Source organism: Trachypithecus francoisi, unplaced genomic scaffold (genome assembly GCF_009764315.1).
Source record: "Trachypithecus francoisi isolate TF-2019V2 unplaced genomic scaffold, Tfra_2.0 Lachesis_group9, whole genome shotgun sequence".
Taxonomy (NCBI): domain Eukaryota; kingdom Metazoa; phylum Chordata; class Mammalia; order Primates; family Cercopithecidae; genus Trachypithecus; species Trachypithecus francoisi.
Window position 1 is genome coordinate 70,933,854 of NW_022681474.1, and position 23,784 is coordinate 70,957,637.

The 23,784-nt window shown below is 38.4% G+C and overlaps 1 protein-coding gene across 9 annotated transcripts in view; it reads left to right on the plus strand.

Moving 5' to 3' along the window:
- JMJD1C (jumonji domain containing 1C) overlaps window positions 1–23,784 on the plus strand; it is a 374,654-nt gene that overhangs the window by 307,850 nt on the left and 43,020 nt on the right. For 4 of the 9 annotated variants that reach the window (XM_033208321.1, XM_033208322.1, XM_033208317.1 and 1 more), the window contains 5 exons: window positions 13,758–13,863; window positions 16,409–16,533; window positions 18,066–18,209; window positions 18,307–18,499; window positions 18,608–20,286. In XM_033208321.1, coding sequence (XP_033064212.1) covers window positions 13,857–13,863; window positions 16,409–16,533; window positions 18,066–18,209; window positions 18,307–18,499; window positions 18,608–20,286 — 2,148 coding nt within the window. In that variant the 5' untranslated portion in view covers window positions 13,758–13,856. Of the gene's footprint in view, window positions 1–13,757; window positions 13,864–16,408; window positions 16,534–18,065; window positions 18,214–18,306; window positions 18,500–18,607; window positions 20,287–23,784 lie in introns of all 9 variants that reach the window. The other 5 variants (XM_033208324.1, XM_033208323.1, XM_033208319.1 and 2 more) reach the window with 4 other exon arrangements.

Here is a 23,784-nt window from a genome sequence, read left to right on the forward strand (position 1 = left end):
GGCTGGAGTGCAGTGGCCGGATCTCAGCTCACTGCAAGCTCCGTCTCCCGGATTTACGCCATTCTCCTGCCTCAGCCTCCCGAGTAGCTGGGACTACAGGCGCCCACCACCTCGCCCGGCTAGTTTTTGTATTTTTTTAGTAGAGACGAGGTTTCACCATGTCAGCCAGGATGGTCTCGATCTCCTGACCTCGTGATCCACCCGTCTCGGCCTCCCAAAGTGCTGGGATTACAGGCTTGAGCCACCACGCCCGGCCTATTGGACACATTTTTAACGATAAAGGATTAAACTAAAATTGTGGCAACCTTTTCAGCATTGAGATTTCATTAAATTGTAGTGTGTTTGCTTGTTTGTTTTTGTATTGATACTTTTTGTGAAAGCCTTCAGATCAGAGTCACTTTTCTAGATCAGAATGTGAAAATTAACTGAGAGAGAATAACTTAAAATATTCAGTGGAAGTAGACAGCATTGTAGTTTTCTTTTTCACTTTAAATGAAGTTTGCAGTAACATTTGAGTTCCCAAGAATTGTGGTTTGCCAAAAATTTGAACAAAGGAAAAATTTACAAGTAAGCAGAAAGTGAACTTTGAAGTTAATTTAATGGTGAATTTATATATACCAAGTAATGAAAATGACACGGGAATGTTATTTCATGTAATCCTATTTCAATTTGAAAAATCATGAGTCCATGGAAACATCATAGAACTTTGTACATAAAATGTTAAAATCTTGAGGCTTTAAAATTCAGAACCCTTTTACCATTTTCATAATTTCTCATGACATATACTTCTCTTAAACTTTTATCATTTCCTCCTTAGTAATTAATGATATAAGTAGTTGCAAGCAATGCCAAATGGATGTTCCAAGGAGAGATCCCTGAAATATCTGGATATATAACAGTGGGTTGCTTATAGCAACAGCAAACTTCTAGGTAGATTTCTTAGGACTGTGGAATGTTTTTCCTTCGTAACAGTTAATGTTCTTGTATCAAGCTGCAGGTTTTAGTTATACTCATTCTCTGAAATGAATTTTTAACCAATATCAGTTTTACATTTTTCATTTCTTTTCATAGATAAAGGTAAATTATATCGTCATTGTAAAGGACCAGATGCAGTTTTAAAAAATTTTTAACATTCATGTGCTTAATAAAATTTCTTTTCTGAAACTTTTTTTTTTTTTTTTTTGAGACGGAGTCTCGCTCTGTCGCCCAGGCTGGAGTGCAGTGGCCGGATCTCAGCTCACTGCAAGCTCCGCCTCCCGGGTTTAGCCATTCTCCTGCCTCAGCCTCCCCAGTAGCTGGGACTACAGGCGCCCGCCACCGCGCCCGGCTAGTTTTTTGTATTTCTTAGTAGAGACGGGGTTTCACCGTGTTAGCCAGGATGGTCTCGATCTCCTGACCTCGTGATCCGCCCGTCTCGGCCTCCCAAAGTGCTGGGATTACAGGCTTGAGCCACGGCGCCCGGCCTCTTTTCTGAAACTTTTAAACAATTTTAAAAGATCAGTGGTTTTTTAATCAGGACAACTTTGAAAAGACACAAACTTGTTTGTGTCTGAACTTGTTCCAGAAAGGGGATGACTTCACATTATAGTAATGTATTGAGAAGATGATAGTTAAGACTATGACAAAAAAAAAAACCTTTGAAGAAGCAGTATGAAAATAAGCCCTTAAGGGTAAAGGAGACCAGGTGCTGTGGCTCACGCCTGTAATTACAGCACTTTGGGAGGCTGAGGCGGGTGGATTACATGAGGTCAGGAATTCGAGACCAGCCTGGCCAACATGGTGAAACCTCATCTCTACTAAAAATATAAAAAATTAGCTGGGCATGGTAGCAGTGCCTGTAATCCCAGCTACTTGGGAGGCTGAGGCAGGAGAATCGCTTAAACCCAGGAGACGGAGGCTGCAGTGACCTGAGATCACACCATTGCACTCCAGCCTGGGTGACAAGAGGAAGACTCTATCTAGAAGAAAAAAGTGTAAAGGAGATAGTCTATTTTCTTGTTTTGTTTTATTTTATTTTATTTTATATTTTTTTAGACGGAGTCTTGCTCTGTCGCCTAGGCTAGAATACAATGGCACAATATTGGCGCATTGCAACCTCCGCCTTCTGGGTTCAAGTGATTCTTCTGTCTCAGCCTCCTGAGTAGCTAGGATTACAGGTGTGTGCCACCATGTCCAGCTAATTTATGTGTTTTTAGTGGAGACGGGGTTTCGCCATGTTTCCCAGGCTTGTCTTGAACTCCTGACTTCAACTGATCTGCCCACCTTGGCCTCCCGAAGTGCTGGAATTACAGGCATGAGCCACCGTGCCCGGCCTGTTTCCTTGTTTTATATAATTATAGTTCCTGTATAGGCCCTGCCACCTTTTGATTCTGTGCAGATTTCAGGCTTGCTCATTGATTTCTATAATCAGTGTTTTCTGTTGTATTTGGCAAGAAATTAATTCTTAAGGCCACCGGGCTAATTGCATAAGTCATTGCTTCTAAAGCTTGCTTTGTAAAAAGCTAGGCTTAATTGCCATTGAAGTCAGTTTTGTTCTCTAAACTGACAGTTTACCCATCTTATTTAGAAAATCAGAGTAATCACAGAAATTTAGGATCACAGTTGAGTGAATCCCGTACTACTAGCTTAATTCTGATTTGCATGCATTAAGGTCTAGCTTGCATAGTTTAAGGTATTTTGGGTGGGGGGTTGGTGTGTAAATAGTGTCCCAAGTGCTTGGCTCTAAAATATTCGTGTTTGGAATGTATACAGAGAATCAAGAGGTTCCTTAAGAATTATAATAATTTAAAATTTTGCCTACAACTTAAAAATTTAACAATGATGATAAATCTGTAATTTTTAGATTTTATTATATTATGTGTTGTATAGAATCACATCACCAAAATTGACAATACAGACTCAGAATTATGTTAGAAATATTTAGAAATAACATTTCTTTAACCTTATGTGGTAGAAGGCCTCCTTTCTTCCACTAGCATTTGGAGACAATTTTGTGGCAATATGTGGTGGTCAAATTTTATTTTTTATGTTGTTTGGGACAGTCTCACTCTGTCACCTAGGCTGGAGTATAGTAACATGATCTTATCTCACTGCAGTTTCTACTTGCTGGGTTCAAGTGATTCTCATGCCTCAGCCTCTCAAGTAGCTGGGATTACAAGGGTGTGCCACCACACCCAGCTAAGTTTTTGTAATTTTAATAGAGCCAGGGTTTAAATAACTACCACTGTGAATGCAACTTAAAGCTCTTAAAGCTCCAGTTGTATTTACAGTTATCGTTTTATGAAATGGACAAAACATTTAGCTCTTAGATCCTGTAATGTTTGTGGAGCCTTCTGCATATTATATAAGTTAATATGGTCCTTAAATTCTTATGATTAAATGTTGATGCTGTGAAAACGAATGGTATTCAAAACTGTTAAAAAGTGCAGGGTAAAGAATTGGTGGTATTTTTTTGAAACAGAGTCTTTGCTCTGTTGCCCAGACTCTGGAGTGCAGTGGCTCAATCTCAGCTCACTGCAACCTCCGCCTCCCAGGTCCAACCAATTCTCCTGCCTCAGCCTCCCAAATAGCTGGGATTACAGGCATGTGCCACCATGCCCGACTAATTCTTGTATTTTTAATAGAGACAGGGTTCACCATGTTGGCCAGGCTGGTCTTGAACTCCTGACCTCAGGTGATTCACCCGCTTCAGCCTCCCATGCCTGGGATTATAGGCGTGAGCCACTGTGCCTGGCTTATTTTCATTTTATGTGTAGACAAACAATGATTTGCCCATAGACATTCTGGACATTGTCTTTAAGTTTCACTTCAAGTTACCAATTCCACTTAGGCCTCAATATCTGATGAATATGCTTACCAGCATGCTAATTTTTAGGAAAAAAACCTAAATCTATTTTGGATTTTTTAAAATAGCCTTTTACTAAAATTGCTTTCTTTTGATCAGCATGGGATCAAAATCATTCATCACTTTGTTTTGTTTCTAAATAAAGATAAAACTCTAATGCAAAGAATATTATTTGAAAGCAAAAATGTAATAATTATAACATTAAAATGTTGGTGTTTACTGTTTTCCCCTGGTACAACAATCCTTTTTTAGCCACAAAAAAAAAAAAAAAAAAAATCTAAACATCATTCTGATTTTCTGAATGTCACTTCCATTTCTAGACTATTTCCAGTTACAGTAAATGAAAATAGAGTTTTATTGTATTTACTACTTTCATCACTTCTATTCAGAAACTAAATTTATCTCATGTAGTTTCAGAATGTAAATAATTTAGAAAGACTAAGCATATTGTATATGATCTTCTTGATTATATGAATGAGAAAAGAATTTCATGGATAATATAAATTGTCCTATTTCCTCCTACCATCTCTTTTTTTTTTTTTTTTGAGGTGGAGTTTCGCTCTGTCGCCCAGGCTGGAGTGCTGTGGCGTGATCTCGGCTCACTGCAAGCTCCGCCTCCCGGGTTCACGCCATTCTCCTGCCTCAGCCTCCTAAGTAGCCCGCCACCACACTTGGCTAATTTTTTGTATTTTTAGTAGAGATGGGGTTTCACCGTGTTAGCCAGGATGGTCTCGATCTCCTGACCTCGTGATCCGCCCACCTCGGCCTCCCAAAGTGCCGGGATTACAAGCGTGAGCCACCGCGCCCGGCCTCAATTTTTTTTTTTTCTTAAACTACTCCTTGTGGAGCAGGGCTACCCTATAGGCAGTGTGCCCAGAGTAGCCCCATCCGAATCTTTATGTTTAATAATGTTTTGGAAAGATAGACATTTTATTGCTTTAGTTTAAATGATAGTCTGGATTCTAGACATCCGAATTAACCACAACTAATCAAATGATGGAATTTTGTATACAGAGACTTCATTACCCCTGCTTTTAATTATGTGAAATCTTTTAATATGTTTCTTTTTTTTTTTAAAGTATTTATATTTATACCCACACCCACCCACCCCCACACACACACCCCTACATAGACAGCTTAAGAGATTAATCTCTCGTGTCCTTAATAAATCAGGTAAAGACTATAATATCTCTTACTTTTCAATGCATATACTCATTTTTACTTTACTTGGGAGCCCAGAGAAGATGATGATTCCATCCTCTGTATGTAATAGTCATTGACCTAAAGGAGGAAATCTTATCTTGCAAAGTAGATAATTTTTCTTAAATTATCTACATTAAAATCAAGTATACTGTTATATTTGGAAGGCTAAGCATTATCCAGAATACATCAGGGAAACTCATTTACTTTTGAAAGTTTAAATAATATATTTACCTTAAGATATTTTTGTCTTTACTGGTGAAAAGGATTTGGTATTGATTTAATTTCCTGTGCTCATGATTGTATATAATTCAAGCATTTGTGGAAATAAAGAGTTTTCAGTCAATTAGATCAAATTGCATTAGTATATTTAAAATTGTGTTTGATACATGATGTAGAAGTTTTTAATCTTGCTTCATATTGGTTGTTTTGTTGTTTTTAATCAGGAAAAGGCAAACTACAAGCTAAATCCAGCCTGCCTCTTGTTTTTGTCTTTTCCTTTTTTACTTTTTTAGAGACAGGATCTCCCTCTGTCACCCAGGGTGAAATACAGTGACTATGGTGATCATACCTCACTGTAGCTTTGAACTTCTGGGCTCAAGAGAGCCTCCCACCTCAGCCTCCTGAGTAGCTAGGATCAGAGGTACAAGCCAGTGTGTCCAGTTACTTTTACATTTTTAAACAGTTGAAAAGAATATGTCATGACAGCTAAACATTCTGTGAAATTCAAATTTCATAGAATGCTAATATAGAAACATTTATTGGAACATAGCCATGCTCATTCATTTATCTATTTTTATGGTATTTTTTAGCCACTTTTCTGCTGTAACAGCAGGGTTGAGTAGTTATGACAAATGGTATGGCCCACAAAGCCTAATGTATTTACTTTCTGGCCATTTACAAAAAATGTTTGCTAGCCCTTATTATAAATCATGAAAATAACATGAAAGCCTTCACTGGTACCTTCATTTAGTTAACTGCATGTGGTATAGACAGCTGTGCTTTTTGAGCACCCCTGTAGCAACTTTCAAACTTCGTAGACTTCCTGTCTCAGCAAATCCTTATTAACAAAATGGATTCTTTTATAAATTAAAAAGATGCGGTGTGGTAAAAATTAGTGTCACTCTTGTGGACTTAACATTCATGTTTTAAAAAAACTGTTGGCCGGCAATCTCAGGAATCGAAGAAGCGACTATTTGTAGTTTTGCTAAACCATGAATTTATGACTGGTGAAACTGGTGTGGCAAAACATGTTCAATCACCTAATCTGATATTCAGGATATAAAATAATTGCTTTTATGGTAATTCTTATACTATCAAAGATGGTCTTTATGGAGAAATTTGTGTAATGGAATGGAATTTAAGAAAGCACACTGGATGTTACCACAAAGGTCAAGGGTTTTATAGCAGAGGGGAAAATCATTCCATTAATAAGCCACATATCAGTATCAATTTCTTTTTTTTTTTTTTTTTTTTTTTTTTTTTTGAGACGGAGTCTCGCTCTGTCGCCCAGGCTGGAGTGCAGTGGCCGGATCTCAGCTCACTGCAAGCTCCGCCTCCGGGTTTACGCCATTCTCTCGCCTCAGCCTCCCGAGTAGCTGGGACTACAGGCGCCCGCCATCTCGCCCGGCTAATTTTTTGTATTTTTTTTAGTAGAGACGGGGTTTCACCGTGTTAGCCAGGATGGTCTCGATCTCCTGACCTCGTGATCCGCCCGTCTCGGCCTCCCAAAGTGCTGGGATTACAGGCTTGAGCCACCGCGCCCGGCCAATCAGTATCAATTTCAAAGTGAGCATTCAGTCATTATCTATCAGAAATTGTCCAAAGGAGGAGAAACTGCTCCAGTTTTGTGATATTTCTTATATCCTAAAATGAAAGTGCTACTCTAGACATCAGTTGAGACTTTAGAGCAAATCTATTACATTATTAAGCCAATCTTCTCTGTCACTTAAAAACTAACCACCCTTTGTTGGCTTTTTGTCAGCAGTCAAATGAGACTATGTGTGACATAAAGAATATATTTCTTGAGCTGGCAAGGAGCATTCTGCCTTATTATCTTAGGAAATGAGTTATGTTTATTTTTAACACTTTCATAATACTGGTATCATTAAATCTAACCAGACATACCTGAACATTTTAGTGTTCTGAGCTTATATTTTATACTACCTAGATGGTTATTTTTTTCTTTCGAATTAAATAGAAAGTCCATAATCACTTAAAATTACGTTAGTACAGTAGTCTGTCAAAATACACATTCCAGCCTGATTTTAACCTTTTCTTTGAGAGTCTCACTCTGCCACCCAGTCTGGAGTGCAGTGGCACGATCTGGGCTCACTGCAACTTCTGCCTTCCAGGTTCAAGGGATTCTCCTGTCTCAGCCTTAGGAGTAGCTGGGATTACAGATGCGTGCCACTACACCCAAATACATTTTTTTGTATTTTTTAGTAAAGATGAGGTTTGGTTTCACCATGTTGGTCAGACTGGTCTCGAACTTGTGACCTCAGGTGATCCACCCGCCTCGGCTTCCCAGAGTGCTGGGATTGCAGGCATGAGCCACTGCACCCGACCTGATTTTAACTTTTTTTTGAAACGGGGTCGTGCTTTGTCGCCCAGGCTGAAGTGCAGAGGCACAATTATAGGTCACTGCTACCTTGAATTCCTGAGCTCAAGCGATCCTCCCACCTCACCCTCCTGAGTAGTTGGGACTACAGGTGCACACCCCACCATGCCTGACTGATATTTAAATTTTTTATAGCAATGGCATCTTGCCATGTTGCTCAGGCTGATCCTGAGCTCCTGGACTCAAGGGATCCTCCCACCTATGCTTCCTTGAAGTGCTGGGATTATAGGTGTGAACCACCACACCTAGCCCCATTATTCCCTCCTGTACACGTGAAAAAATACCTGCATTTTGATCATCCACATAGTCATTCAGCACAGTGTTAACCTAGAAAAAAATAGCATTTGGGTATTTTGTAGATCATGACTAAGGTACATCACCAAAGTGATGTTTCTTCTCTTTTACACTTTCTGATTATAAGATTGCATGAGTTTGCCATCCTAAGTCTCCTCTCTTTGATGAGTATTTGACTATTTCTATATATGGAATGTCACATAACCAGTGTTAGAAGTTTATAGAAAGGTATCTTCTACCCATTGTCTTTCAGTTCTTTGCTTTTGAGTCAGTCTCATTTTATAAGATAATGTTGCCTTTTACCCCTTACATATAAAGAAATATGTCAAAATTTAAAAGGCAATGATAGTAAGCTTTCATTTCTTTTGATTGTGCTAATGAGAGAGAGTGTATGTTGCCGGGGGGCAGGGGAGGGGGCGGGCAGGGGTGGAGAAGAACCTGAGCCCTGGAAGTCACAGAACTAGGTTCACATATCAGCTCTGTCACTTCCTGCTTGTAACCATGAGCCTCTCCGAACATACTATGTATTTCAGCTCACAAAGTTGTTAAAACAATTGATACTGTATGGAAAGCACCCAGCACAGTTTCTGCCATAGTAAATGCACCATTAGGTTAGTTTTTTGTTTGTTTGTTGTTTGTTTGTTTGTTTTTTGAGATGGAGTCTCGCTCTTGTTGCCCAGGCTGGAGTGCAATGGCACCATCTCAGCTCACTACATCCTCTGCCTCCCGGGTTCAAGTGATTCTCTGGCCTCCAGCCTCAGCTTCCCCAGTAGCTGGGATTCACAGGCATGTGTTGCTACCCCTGGCTACTTTTTGTATTTTTAGTAGAGACAGGGTTTCACCATGTTGGCCAGGATGAACCCCTAATCTCAGGTGATCCACCTGCCTCGGCCTCCCAAGTGCTGGGATTACAGGTGTGAGCCACCGTGCCTGGTCTTATGTTAGCTGTTTTTCTGTATCAGTACATTAAGGCGTCTAATGTTCAATTAGAGTTCATGTCTATCTTTGCAAAAGGGGGAACAAGACACAAGTGAATGATGTACTCCCAAACCTCATTTAAGATGTTTTTTGAACTTTTTCTGTGTTCTATGTATGTTTCTAATAAAGCAGATCTTAGTGAACTGATTTTTTTCCATTTGTCATTTGCTGGAGGTTATAACTGGTAGCTCAAATAGGATACAGTTTATGCAGGAGGAGAGGTTCACAGAGGGTCCTGTCTCTTCACTTAGCAAGGTGACTTGTATTTGAAAAATTAATAGGTATTAGTTATTCAAGATAAAAACTATATATAGGTAACTACTTATAGTTACTGTCTTTAAAGTGTGAAATGTGAAGACTGTGCCATTAAGTGGTTTTTTTTTTTTTTTTTTTTTGAGAGAGAATCTCACTCTGTTGCTAGGCTAGAGTGCAGTGGTGCGATCTCGGCCCATTAAGTGGATTTTTAATCTCATACAAGCTCAAGGCACAGCTGAAGACCTTTTAAATTCTGTGCAAGATAGTGGATATTTATAGCTAGTTTGTAATTCCAAAATTAAGTTTATCTTATCTGTAAGTCAGCCTTGTTGATTGTATCTAACATTTAGCACCTGTACAAAATTACTCACGTCAGTAAATATATTTTATAAAAAAAACTAATTGACTTTTTTACTCATTTAACCTTTAACAGTCCTCTTTAAAATAGGAATGATGATGTAACAGAAATTCCTGTAACTTACAGAGTACTATATGTAGACGAGGGGGAGCAGTTCAGCAACAACAATGCTGTCATAAATCAGGCAGTGCATTGGGATACTTTTTGTGGGTTTTAATTAACCAAGTAGTTCACATCATTCAGTACTCAAATGTCATAATTCAGAATTAGATGTTTTAATAAAGCTAATTTTTGTACATAAAAAATCTTATTAAAACATTTATTAAGATAGAAAAAGAGGGAAATATTAGTAACTCTCCTTTATAGATGAGGAGATTGAGAGACCAGAGTTTGAACTAACATAAAGTCGTATCAGTAGAGGGACTCAAATTAACAGTTTTTAATGGTATTCTATTTCCACTAGAAAATTAATAGTTCATTGTTGGAAAAATATTTGTATGTTGTTTAATGATCTTGGAAATACAGCCCATTATTTTAACCTGTTGAAAAAATATTTATAAGGCTGGATGCAGAGGCTCATGCTTATGATCCCATTGGGAGGCCGAGGCAGGCGGATCAGGAGGTCAGGAGTTTGAGACCAGCCTGACCAACATGGCAAAATCCCATCTCTACTAAAAATATAAAACATTAGCCGGGCATGGTGGTGGGCACTTGTAATCCCAGGTACTCAGGAGGCTGAGGCAGGAGAATCTCTTGAACCCGGGAAGCGGAGGTTGCAGTGAACCGAGATTGCACCACTGCACTCCAGCCTGGGCGACAGAGTGAGACTCCGTCTCAAAACAAAACAAAAAATATTTATAAATAAATGTTGAAGAAATAGATTATATAACCTAGTAGGTATAACTTGTAAAATTTCAACGTAGGCAGCTGGTTTTATAGCCCATTATTTTAACCTGTTGAGTAAATAAGATATAAATAAATGAGTTATAAGTTGTAAAATTTCAACACAGGCAACTGGTTATATAAACTGTACTTGTCTGCAAGGTGTTGGCAGTGCTTCTTTAAAAACAGTTTATAGCCAGGCGTGGTGGCTTACACCTGTAATCCCCGCACTTTGGGAGGCCAAGGTGGGCAGATCGCTTGAGTCCAGGAGTTTGGACCAGCCTGGTCAACATGGTGAAACCCTGTCTCTACTAAAAATACACAAATTAGTTGTGTGTGGTGGCGTTCACCTGTAATCCCAGCTACACAGGAAGCTGAGGCAGGAGAATAGAATCCCTTGAACTTGGGAGGCGAAGATTACAGTGAGTCAAGATCGTGCCCAGTACACTACAGGCTGGGCAAGAGTGAGACTGTGTCTCTGAAAATAAAACAGCACAGAAAAAACACTTTATAATTCCCTATATTATGGAAAAGGTTTATGGATGTTTATGTATGGAAGTTTTAAAGTGACAAATTTTAAAAGAACTTGCTGTCAGAGATGTCTGAAATTAGTAATGGTTTTCCTTGTAAAATAGTTTTCTATGGGCCTGGTGTGGTGGCTCACACCTATAATACCAATACTTTGGGAGGCCGAGGCAGGCAGATTACCCTGAGGTCAGGAGTTCGAGACCAGCCTAACCAGTATGATAAAACCCCGTCTCTACTAAAAATACAAAAATTAGCCAGGCATGGTGGCATGAGCCTGTAACCCTAGCTACTTGGGAGACTGAGACAGGAGAATCACTTGAACCTGGGAGGCGGAGGTTGCAGTGAGCCGAGACCACGCCATTGCACTCCAGCCTGGGCAACAAGAGCAAAATTCCATCTCAAAAAGAAAAAAAAAAAAGTTTCCTGTGTTCTGTTTGTTCTAGACTAGACTGTCAGCTGATGTGCATTAAGAGGGTTAGAGTCTGATAGGATTTCTAAGTGTCCACTGTATTATTGAGGGGGTGCAGAGAAAAGAGATTGCTAGAAAGTTTCTTTGCAAAGTAAAGAAAGACATGTTAATGCCCATTTTTTTCCTCCCAAAATGACAGATTTTGCCTACTTATTTGTATGACATTTTTTCATTCTAGTATTTTTTCTGCTATAAAGCAGTGCTTCTATATATTTTCCAAGGAACATAGTTAATTTGAAGGCCCTTACTTTGTCCTGTTGGCTTTCACTATGTTTAAGTACATATCAGATAGAATATTTACCACAATATTACTCTAAAAATACAGAGTAGTGCCTTAAAAGCAGTATGAGAAGGAAACATTAGGCCGGGCGCGGTGGCTCAAGCCTGTAATCCCAGTACTTTGGGAGGCCGAGACGGGCGGATCACGAGGTCAGGAGATCGAGACCATCCTGGCTAACACGGTGAAACCCCGTCTCTACTAAAAATACAAAAACTAGCCGGGCGAGGTGGCGGGCGCCTGTAGTCCCAGCTACTTGGGAGGCTGAGGCAGGAGAATGGCGTAAACCTGGGAGACGGAGCTTGCAGTGAGCTGAGATCCGGCCACTGCACTCCAGTCCAGGCGACAGAGCGAGACTCCGCCTCAAAAAAAAAAAAAAAGAGAAGGAAACATTATACCTGGATAGACTTTGAAGAGTGAAGTATGACCTACTTGATTAGGAGTCCTTTTTTATTTTTTACACTTCAGCCGCCTTTTGGCTTTTCGAAGTTGCCAGATTGTTTTTTATTCATCAGATATAGTTCACTTAGTTTAGCTCTTTTCTATTCACTGGTTTCCATGATCTGCCTGTCCACTTTTTTACTTTTTTTTTTTTTTTTTTTTTTTTGAGACGGGGTCTCGCTCTGTCACCCAGGCTGGAGTGCAGTGGAGTGATCTCGGCTCACTGCAAGCTCCACCTGCCGGGTTCACACCGTTCTCCTGCCTCAGCCTCCCGAATAGCTGGGACTACAGGCACCTGCCACCACACCCAGCTAATTTTTTTGTATTTTTGGTAGAGACAGGGTTTCACCGTGTTAGTCGGGATGGTCTCGATCTCCTGACCTCGTGATCCGCCCACCTCGGCCTCTCAAAGTTGCTGGGATTACAGGCATGAGCCACTGCACCCAGCCCTTCCTGTCCACTTTTAAAATAGCTGCCATTTGACAGTGCTGGTCTGTTATTCTTCCCAGCTACTCTCGTGTTACTGCAGCTGATCTCAAATGCAGGAGCAGCAGAGGTACTTTGAGAGAGAGAGAGAACAGAATGTCAGAGTCCAGTGGGAGACCAGCAAATTGTGGGAAATCATGTGATTGTGTGATTCACATCTCCAGTGAGAGAGAATTAGTTATTTCTATGTCTAGATCCACCCTGTTGTGAGAGTAATACCATCAATAATGTATTTTTGATTGTCTGGGTGTTTTGGCGCTAGTTTCAAGAAATAAAAATTTATCAGTAAAATTACTGGTCAGATGACTGTAAGTAGAACTTAATTTGATGACATTTAAATTAGAACAGAATAAAAGTAGTTTCAAACTCTAGAGGTTAAGTATTATGGGAAGGTCAGTAAGTCATCTGTGTATATATCGGCATTAAAATGTTCACCTCAGTTCTTCTGCCAACACCCTTAAATGACCTGATGTTACTTGATTTGTATATTGCTTCCAATAGTGAATCCCTTAAAAAGATGACTTGAGCCGGGCACGGTGGCTCAAGCCTGTAATCCCAGCACTTTGGGAGGCCGAGACAGGCGGATCACGAGGTCAGGAGATCGAGACCATCCTGGCTAACACGGTGAAACCCCATCTCTACTAAAAAATACAAAAAAAAAAAAAAAAAAAAAACTAGCTGGGCGTGGTGGCGGGCGCCTGTAGTCCCAGCTACTTGGGAGGCTGAGGCAGGAGAATGGCATGAACCTGGGAGGCGGAGCTTGCAGTGAGCCGAGATCCAGCCACTGCACTCCAGTGTGGGCGACAGAGCGAGACTCCGTCTCAAAAAAAAAAAAAAAAAAAAAAAATGACTTGAATAAGGCTATACTTTAAAAGTTAGAAAACACATTAATTTCAGATTTTGACTTTAGGACATTGTTGTCAAGGGTCAAATATTACCACAGATTAATTTCTTACGCTTTTTTGTTATACAGTTGCCAATGAATTACAACTCATGAATTTGTGTTTTTGGTACATTTAGATCAAAGGAATTTTCTTCAGTCCTTAGAACGTATAGGAGGGAAAGTCTGTAACATTAATGGTAGGAGAGCGTAACATGGACCTTTCTTTTAATCTATAATTCTAGGACGACATAGACAGCCTAAACCCAGTTCTCAGGGACAACCCGCAGCTTCACGAGGAAGTGAAAGTCTGGGTAAAGGAACAAAAGGTTCAGGAGATTTTTATGCAAGGTAACTATTTTGAAGTTATGCATTAAAGTTTTTTGGATCTAGGCAACTTATCATATTTGGTTTTGGTTATTCAATTGTGTGCAATATAAATAGAAGGCCCAGTCCAGTATTTTGAGTTATGTATATCCAGGAAAATAATAACAGAGTCATAATAATTTTCATGGAAAGTTGATAATTTCACGAGTTTATTAACTTATTTGAGCTAAATGCCTGTCATGAAATTACAGCCACACACAGGTGTTTTGTTGACAGAAAACTGCATATTATGGAATTCCGTAGGTGTGTCTTTCCTGGAGAAGGAAGCATTGTTTGCAGTAGAGGGTTGCCCACAGTCACCATTTATTTCCTTTGAAGAATATTCTTCGTATCTGGTAAAAGTGGCCTATTTCATCAGTGCACCTTTTTCAGAAATTTACTAGTCTTTTATTTCCTTTGTTAATATGTTAAAACGTGACCTTCGAACCAGTGGGGTTTGATAATTTTTAGCAATGCCCATTTCTGTCAGTAAAATTATGTATTGTAAATACAGGTTTTTTGGAAATTGAATGGGAAGTGAGACAATATGGCATGAAGAGTTGTCGAATGTCTTTGTGAATGGAATTTTGTTGTTAAATTCCCATGTTTATCTCGACCGTCAACTTCCATGCCATTAAGCATCAAGAGAGAATCCCAAAGCTATTTGCTTTATATGGGCGTGTACAGTAGTGGATCATCTACATATTTAATTCTTCCTAGGTTAAATATTCTTTAAACTTTTCTATGGAGAATTTCAAACACACACAAAAATAGAATATTTCAGTGAACTTTCCTTCACCTATCTCCCAGCCCCAATAACTATCAAATCTTGGCTGATCCTGTGTTGTCCATACCCGCTTCTATCAAATTTCAGACATCACCCTACTCTATCCATTTTTTAAAACAAAACAATGCTGGAACATTATTCTGAAAAAAGTAATAGTTTTTAAATTTTAAACAGTAGGTATTTCAAGTTTTCATTTGTCTCACAAATGTCAAATATTTTAACAGGTTTGATTTGTTTTTTTAAAATCAAGGGATTCCGAAAAGGTCCACACATGGTGATTGTTTGGTACATCCCCTTTGTTACCCTTTTTGTTCCCTTTCCTTGCAATTAATTTGTTGAAGAAACCAGGCAAATTGTATAAAAATAATATTTTGTTTCTGCATTGTATCCTTAGAGGAGAAAAGATTAAGGGGCAATATAGTCCCTATTCTTTTTATGCAGAATTGTGTGAGGCTGACTCTAACCTATGTTAAGTAGTGGGAACAAACCAGTGTAAATTGTTTGTTAATGGGAATTGAAAACTGATCATATTTGAAATTACTCTATAAGCATGTCCTATATTATTTAGAAAAAGTAATACAAAGTGTTATTCTTCAATAGTTAGAAAAGACTGAAGTTTATATAATTGATATGGCTACTAAACAGTGTTTACGCATCACCTCCCTTAAATTATAGCCAGTCAACATCTTTACTTTTCTCTAGATGAACGTATTTAATTTACAGGTCATATGGAATACTTTCTACAGTTCATTGATTTATACATATATATTTAAAGCTGGCAAAGGATTAATTGTTGAATCTGTTGTAACTGTAGAAGAAAGAACATCAGAAAAATAAATTCAGTCCTAGATCTTTGACTTAAAATTTTACCTAATCTGTCAACCTCTCACTTTCTTGATTTTTGTAAAAGGGCTAACAATACTTACGAGAGAGAATTAAATAAGCACTTGAAAATTTTGAAAGCACTTTGTAAATTATTAAGGTATAGCAGTTTTTTCCCTTTCAGTTCTTTGTTAAAGTATTTGATACCGTTTTAATACCTGTGAATTAAAGATCATTTTCATCTCAGTATCCTCTTGAGTGACTGGTTTTATTAGACATATCTGAATATCTGTAGATAAATATCTTTAATATGTAATTTTTAAATTTTCTAATGGATATCTACACAAGAATATCCTTTGAAAAAGTGAGTTTTACAAAAGTGTACCATATTTTGTTAAAAATTTTTAGTGCTGTATGTATAAATTCACTTAGCCAATCTCTTTTTTAAGACTTTTAGCAGCTTTTCCTGGCTGTTATAGCAAATCAAAATTTGTAGTTGTTTATGGTAAAGTTTTGGCAACTGGAAGACTCAAACATCAAGTTGCAAGTTAACCTTTCTATTTCAACCATGTAAGTCAACTTCTGCAATCTTACTAAGTAGCTTTGTGACCTTACTGCATTCTACACTATTGTAACTTTGCATTTTGAACTGTTCTCTTATTAACTTGTGATCCTAGAAACCTTCCTTCTCTCTTATTTTATTTCTGTTGAATCAGGAAATGTGTGGGTCTAGTGCAGTGTATATAGTAACTTCAGAATGATTCATTTGAAAGGATATTTATTTACTTCTAAAACATTTTTTTGAAAACTGATAGTTGGATATATTACTATTATACACTAGCTCATGTTTCTTCTAAAAGGCAGTTATTAAATGAAAATGTCTCCATTTAAGATATTTCTATTTCTTGTGTTTTTTTAAAGGTCCTTATTCCTTAAATGGATACAGAGTGAGAGTATATAGACAAGACTCTGCCACCCAGTGGTTTACTGGCATAATTACTCATCATGATCTCTTCACCCGCACCATGATCGTTATGAATGATCAGGTAAATAGTTCGACTGATATTTTTGTAGAGATTTGAGAAGTTCAGATCGTCTGTGCCCCCCAAAATACATCAAAAATTTGATACTAAATAATTTTTTTCTCTATGGTTTTTGGTCCTGTAATTCTAGTAAGTTTAAGTGTATCTGATATTTCATAGAGGTCATTTCAGGTCATAGGGAGACAGTGATGCTCAATTTATTTCAACACTGATAAAATCAGTTCCTAAAATAGAGGCATTAAACTCTTTTAATTGATTAGTCTTTTTAAAATCCTTAGATCAGCTAAAATTTTCTTTCTCAGAGTTGCAGTTTTTCTGTCCCTCCAGTAATAAAAATGTTTCCCAAATCGTTTCTTTTCATCAGTGAAAACTTAAACACAAACACTACAGTTCTTCTCACATCAGATGTCAGTGTTGGTATGCTCAATTAAGTTTTATGGTGAATCTTAAGGCTTATGGGTTTCCTATGGAGTTTCTTTGTTTTGTTTTGTTTTGTTTTTGAGATGGAGTCTCGCTCTGTCACCCAGGCTAGAATGCAGTGGCATGATCTCAGCTCACTGTAAGCTCCACCTCCTGGGTTCACACCATTCTCCTGCCTCAGCCTCCTGAGTAGCTAGGACTACAGGCACCTACCACCACACCTGGCTAATTTTTTTGTATTTTTAGTAGAGACAAGATTTCACCATATTAGCCAGGATGGTCTTGATCTCCTGACCTCATGATCCGCCCACCTCGGCCTCCCAAAGTGCTGGGATTACAGGCATGAGCCACCGCACCTGAATCCTATGGAGTCTTAAGTAGCAGTCTGAAAGTCTTGAGATTTCAATTTTTTTTAATACAAAAAATATTCATTTTTAAAGCTATTGTTTATGTAGAAAAAATAGATATTTATACCTTCCTGCCTGATTGGATTGTGGAGATTATCTGATAGAGCTCCTTTACACACAATTCAAAGTGAATACTTTGGTTAAAATGTAGATAAAATGCTAAATAAATGTTATTCTTTCATTGCGTTTGATTTTTTCCCTAAAACAGTGACAGACTTTAACCTCTTAAAGTAGAAAACTGCCTTGAATTGTTAAAATAGTTTTAATCACATTTTAAAAATTATTCATTTGCACAATTTTTGTCTTTTTCTTCTCCCTAAAGCCTACCTCTGAGTTTTATTTTACAACTGCTTTTTGAAAATTACTTTCTATTTTTAAAATACGTTTCATATCTTGGCGTCTGTGCTTTTGTTTTTTAGTATCATTGTTGGCATCTGTATTCTTGATTAATACCCTTGTTTTTCAAGATGTACTTGCAGTAAATATATTAGCTTTTTAATTCTTGGTTAGCAGTTGAAACGGTGAGTTTCAGAATGTTAAAAAGGTAATTTTGTCTTAAGTGAATAAAGTAAATTATTGTAACAGAATCTTATAAATTAGGGATCCCAAGCTGATTTCTAAACATTTCTACCGAGTAAAGAAATTATACCAAATATTTGATTAGCTCATTCTATTTAATTTTTGTTTTTGTTTTGTATCATGGATTAGGTACTAGAACCACAGAATGTCGATCCTTCTATGGTTCAAATGACCTTTCTAGATGATGTTGTTCACTCTTTGTTAAAAGGTGAAAATATTGGCATTACATCACGACGCAGGTCTCGTGCCAATCAAAACGTCAACGCTGTTCACGTATGTATGTTATTAGGGATGGATTTCTGTAAAATATTTTTCCTTAGGCTAGTAGAAACCAGGTAGTAAACAATTACTGTTAATTGGTTATTTTTAGAGCCATTATACACGTGCTCAAGCAAATAGTCCCAGACCAGCAATGAACTCCCAAGCTGCTGTACCAAAACAGAATACGCACCAGCAACAGCAACAAAGAAGTATCCGTCCAAATAAGAGGAAGGGCTCAGATAGCAGTATACCAGATGAAGAGAAGATGAAGGAGGAAAAATATGATTATATATCACGAGGCGGTAGGACCCACTGTTTTTTTTTAAGGGAATGAAAACGAAACAAAAATACATTTTAAAATACGCTTATTTAGTATGAAAAATAAGATTGTTCTTTCTTTAATCCTACAGAAAACCCTAAAGGTAAAAACAAACACTTGATGAATAAAAGAAGGAAACCTGAGGAGGATGAAAAGAAACTAAATATGAAAAGACTTCGAACTGACAATGTTTCAGACTTTTCCGAGAGCAGCGACTCAGAAAATTCAAATAAGAGAATAATAGATAATTCATCAGAACAGAAGTCAGAGAATGAATTGAAAAATAAAAATACTTCAAAAATAAATGGAGAAGAAGGAAAATCCCATAATAATGAGAAGGCAGGAGAAGAGACCCTAAAAGATAGCCAGCCTCCCTGGGATCAAATACAGGAAGATAAAAAACATGAAGAAGCAGAGAAGCGGAAGTCTGTTGACACCCAGCTTCAAGAAGATATGATTATCCATTCGTCAGAACAGTCCACAGTTTCTGATCATAATTCTAATGATTTACTTCCTCAGGAATGCAGTATGGAAAAAACACATACCATGGAATTACTACCAAAGGAGAAGTTTGTATCCAGACCACCCACACCAAAATGTGTTATTGATATTACAAATGACACTAATTTAGAAAAGGTGGCTCAGGAAAACTCAAGTACCTTTGGCCTTCAGACACTTCAGAAAATGGATCCTAATGTTAGTGATTCAAAACACTCTATTGCAAATGCAAAATTCTTGGAAACAGCAAAACAAGATTCTGACCAGAGCTGGGTCAGTGATGTAGTTAAAGTGGATCTTACCCAATCAAGTGTTACAAATGCTTCTTCAGGAAATGATCACTTGAACATGGAAAAAGAGAAGTATGTCTCTTACATTTCTCCTTTAAGTGTGGTTTCTGTCGTGGAAGATAAGCTGCATAAGCGAAGTCCACCTCCAGAGACTATAAAATCTAAACTTAATACTTCAGTAGATACTCATAAGATAAAATCCAGTCCGTCACCTGAAGTTGTTAAACCCAAAATAACTCATTCTCCTGATTCTGTAAAGTCTAAGACCACTTATGTGAACAGCCAAGCTACTGGTGAAAGAAGACTGGCAAATAAGATAGAACATGAGCTGTCAAGATGCAGTTTTCATCCAATTCCTACTCGAAGCAGTACATTAGAAACTACAAAGAGTCCTCTTATCATTGATAAAAATGAGCATTTTACAGTTTACAGAGATCCTGCACTTATTGGGTCAGAAACAGGAGCTAATCATATTTCACCTTTCCTAAGCCAGCATCCTTTTCCTCTTCACTCCTCATCTCATAGAACCTGTTTAAATCCAGGTACCCATCATCCTGCCTTAACTCCTGCACCCCATTTACTAGCCGGATCTTCTAGTCAAACTCCATTACCTGCCATTAACACTCATCCTCTGACTAGTGGTCCACACCATGCTGTTCATCACCCTCATTTACTTCCCACTGTGTTACCTGGAGTGCCTACTGCCTCCTTACTTGGTGGCCACCAACGACTAGAGAGTGCTCATGCCAGCAGCTTGAGCCACTTAGCACTAGCACACCAGCAACAGCAACAGTTGTTACAGCACCAGTCACCTCATCTTCTTGGACAAGCCCATCCTTCTGCTTCATATAATCAGCTTGGACTTTATCCAATTATTTGGCAGTATCCAAATGGAACACATGCATACTCAGGACTCGGTTTGCCTTCTTCTAAGTGGGTTCACCCAGAAAATGCAGTTAATGCTGAAGCTTCATTAAGGAGGGTAAGTTATACTGTAGTTTGCCACATATCAATATAAATGAACATGTACAGGTGCTTTTTCAATATTTCATCTATTTTTTAGGTCATTTCCTATTATAAAATATATTAGAACTTTTCGGTGGTTTTCCATACGCTTAGTAACCTCAAGAGTGGGAGCTGAAACCTCAGAAAAGCCTGTTTATAAAAAGAGTTAGTTTAAGGAAGTAAAACTTTATAGATTGTAATATTTATTATACATATAAATTTTGGGTATATTTTCTTTTTTTCTTTTTTTTTTTTTTTTGAGATGGAGTCTCACTCTGTCACTTAGGCTAGAATGCAGTGACATGATCTCGGGTCACTGCAACCTCTGCCTCCTGGGTTCAAGTGATTCTCCTGCCTCAGCCTCCTGAGTGAGTAGCTGGGATTACAGGTTGCCTGCCACTATGCCTGGCAAATTTTTGTATTTTTAGTAGAGACGGGGTTTTACCATGTTGGGCAGGCTTGTCTTCAACTCCTGACTTTGTGATCCACCTGTCTCGGCCTCCCAAAGTGCTGAGATTACAGTGTGGGCCACCGCGCCCAGCTGATTTTTGGTATAAGAATTATACCAATTTATACATAATTATAATTATGCAATAATTATGTGATAATTATAATATATAATACAAATTATACATAATTATTTTGCTCAGCCAAATTCCCAGAAATGAAATTTCTAAAATTTATATAAAATTTTAAGGCTTTTGATATATATTATCAAATTATTCTTAAAAACAAATTGTTATATTCTCCAGATGTGTATTTGTATATTAATGGTATAGTACAGTGTTAACTGTTTAACCCCCTTGTTCCCTTAAGGGTGTTCAAGGTTGCAGATTCCCAGTATTTGAGGGTAAAGCTGCAGCTGAGATTTTGTCTGCCTAACACAGTATTGCTGAAGGTGCTGGTATAAGGCTCTTGTTCATTCATAAGCTATGTGGTTTCTATAGCAAATTCATTTTTACACTAAAAAATGGTTGTTGAGAGCCATACCTGCCCCGGTATAAAAAATGGAAAAATTGATATCACTTTTAAACTCCCAGGAGACAGCCTTGTCCTTTGTACATCCTAGGATGCTCATCAAGTATCCCCCAGAATCTCTTTTTTTTTTTTTTTTTTGAGACAGAATCTCGCTCTGTCGCCCGGGCTGGAGTGCAGTGGCCAGATCTCAGCTCACTGCAAGCTCTGCCCCCCGGGTTTACGCCATTCTCCTGCCTCAGCCCCCAAGTAGCTGGGACTATAGGCGCCCGCCACCTCGCCCGGCTAGTTTTTTTTGTATTTTTTAGTAGAGACGGGGTTTCACCGTATTAGCCAGGATGGTCTCGATCTCCTGACTTCGTGATCCGCCCGTCTCGGCCTCCCAAAGTGCTGGGATTACAGGCTTGAGCCACCGCACCCGGCTCAGAATCTCTTTTTAACACCTTGTTTGTTTTTGTGGTTAAAAAACACACATGTACATAACATTAAATGTGCCATCTTAAACATTTTTAAATATACAGTTCAGTAGTGTTAAGTATGTTCACATTATTGTGCACCAGGTCTCTAGAACTTTTTCATCTTGTAAAACTGAAACTATAACCTTTAAACACTAATTCCCCTTCCCCACCAGCCCTTGGCAACTGCCTTTCTTCTGTTTCTGTGGTTTTCATGACTTGAGATACTTTCTATGAGTAGAATCATAGAATATTTATCATTTTGTTACTGGCTTATTTAGCTTACTACAATATTCTTGAGATTCATCCATGTTGCAACATGTGACAGGATTTTCTTCTTATTTAAGGCTGTATAATATTCCACTGTATGTATGTGCCCTATTTTCTTTCTCCATTCATCTGTCTGTGGACACTTGCGTTGCTTTCACCTCTTAGCCATGGTGAATAATGCTACAGTGAACATGGGTGTTTTGTTGTTTTTTTGTGGGGTTTTTTTTGAGACGGGGTCTCGCTCTGTCACCCAAGCTCTAGAGTATAGTGGCGCGATCTCGGCTCACTGCAACCTCTGCCTCACATGGGTGTTTTTAACACCTTAACGTCATCTTTTTTGACAGCTTCCTAAAGTAAAGTGAGATCACAGTTGGGGGTGGTGATTTAGAAGGCAGTTTTAGTGACTTTCTCTTTTACTCAGGGATAATATTTTTTACATATAACATTAGTGATGCCAATAGATAAAAGCATGCTGTTCGTCATGCCAAAGTTTGTGAAAGGATTTGGGTAGACAGTGGCCACGAGTCTTCTTATCATTCCCAAGTTGTGATGGATACACTTTTTTTTTTTAGATGGAGTCTCACTCTGTTGCGAGACTGGAGTACAGTGATGCAATCTCGGCTCACTGCAACCTCCACCTCCTGGGTTCAAGTGATTCTCCTGCCTCAGCCTCCCAAGTAGCTGGGACTACAGGTTTGCAACACCACACCTGGCTAATTTTTTGTATTTGTAGTAGAGACAAGGTTTCACCATGCTGGCCAGGCTGGTCTCAAACTCCTGACCTCAAGTGATCCTCCTGCCTCACCCTCTCAAAGTGCTGGGATTACAGGCATGAGCCATCAAGCCCAACCATGTGATGAATTAATTTTGATGATAAGAGGCACCAAGTGGTTGATGCTGCATCTTGCATAAGGTCTACCAGTTTTGAAAGATGTTTCCTGTGGTTTATTCCTGTTGCAAACGTGGACTCCTTTTGGCTCTACTTTCATATGACCTTTGGCCTTTAATGAAGTCTCACCAGTGATCCCCACAGTTTATTCTGCACCAGCGTCACCACATTTGAGGTTGACAAGATCTCAGTTCCAGAATTATGCTGCCATTGATCACAAGCTTCCCATTACCATTTTGGAGGGTGCTGTTGATCTTGCGGTAGATGGGAGTCCTACTAGAACCTGTATGTTGCATAGTCAAATTCAGTGAAGAATCACTAATCACTATATTATCCTCTTTACCAGAATAGAAAGCAGGCCTGGTGGCCCAAGTGCCCTACTGCACTCACATTATTAAATCAAGGTTTCTCTTTTTATTGTTGCACTCACATTTTTATTCTGATCCTTCACTCTCATGTCATTAACGTAGCTGCAGCTGCACAAAGATAAGCTAGCTAGAGGAACCCAGGGGAGCCAAGAGCTGGCTAAAGATTTGTGTCTTTTTCCTTAATATCCAAACTCTGGAAAACGGATTTAAGTAACTTAAAAATGGCTTGGAAAGGAGCAGTACTCAGTATGTGTCACATATATATGGACTTAGACCATGACTGTCTAGCCTCCGTGTTTATAAGTACATAAAATATTTATAGAGGTTGCTGTCACCTTATATTCAGTTACGAGACAGGCAGCATATTGATGTAAAAAATTAACTTTATTAGACCTCTATACCTCCAAGGTTAATGGTCCAACCTTGTTTATAGCTTAGAGTGAAATGGGGAGTGCATTTGGGTTTTGAAATGTAATTATCTGCCAGTTGTCAGTAAATTGTTACATTGGAAAAGTTAA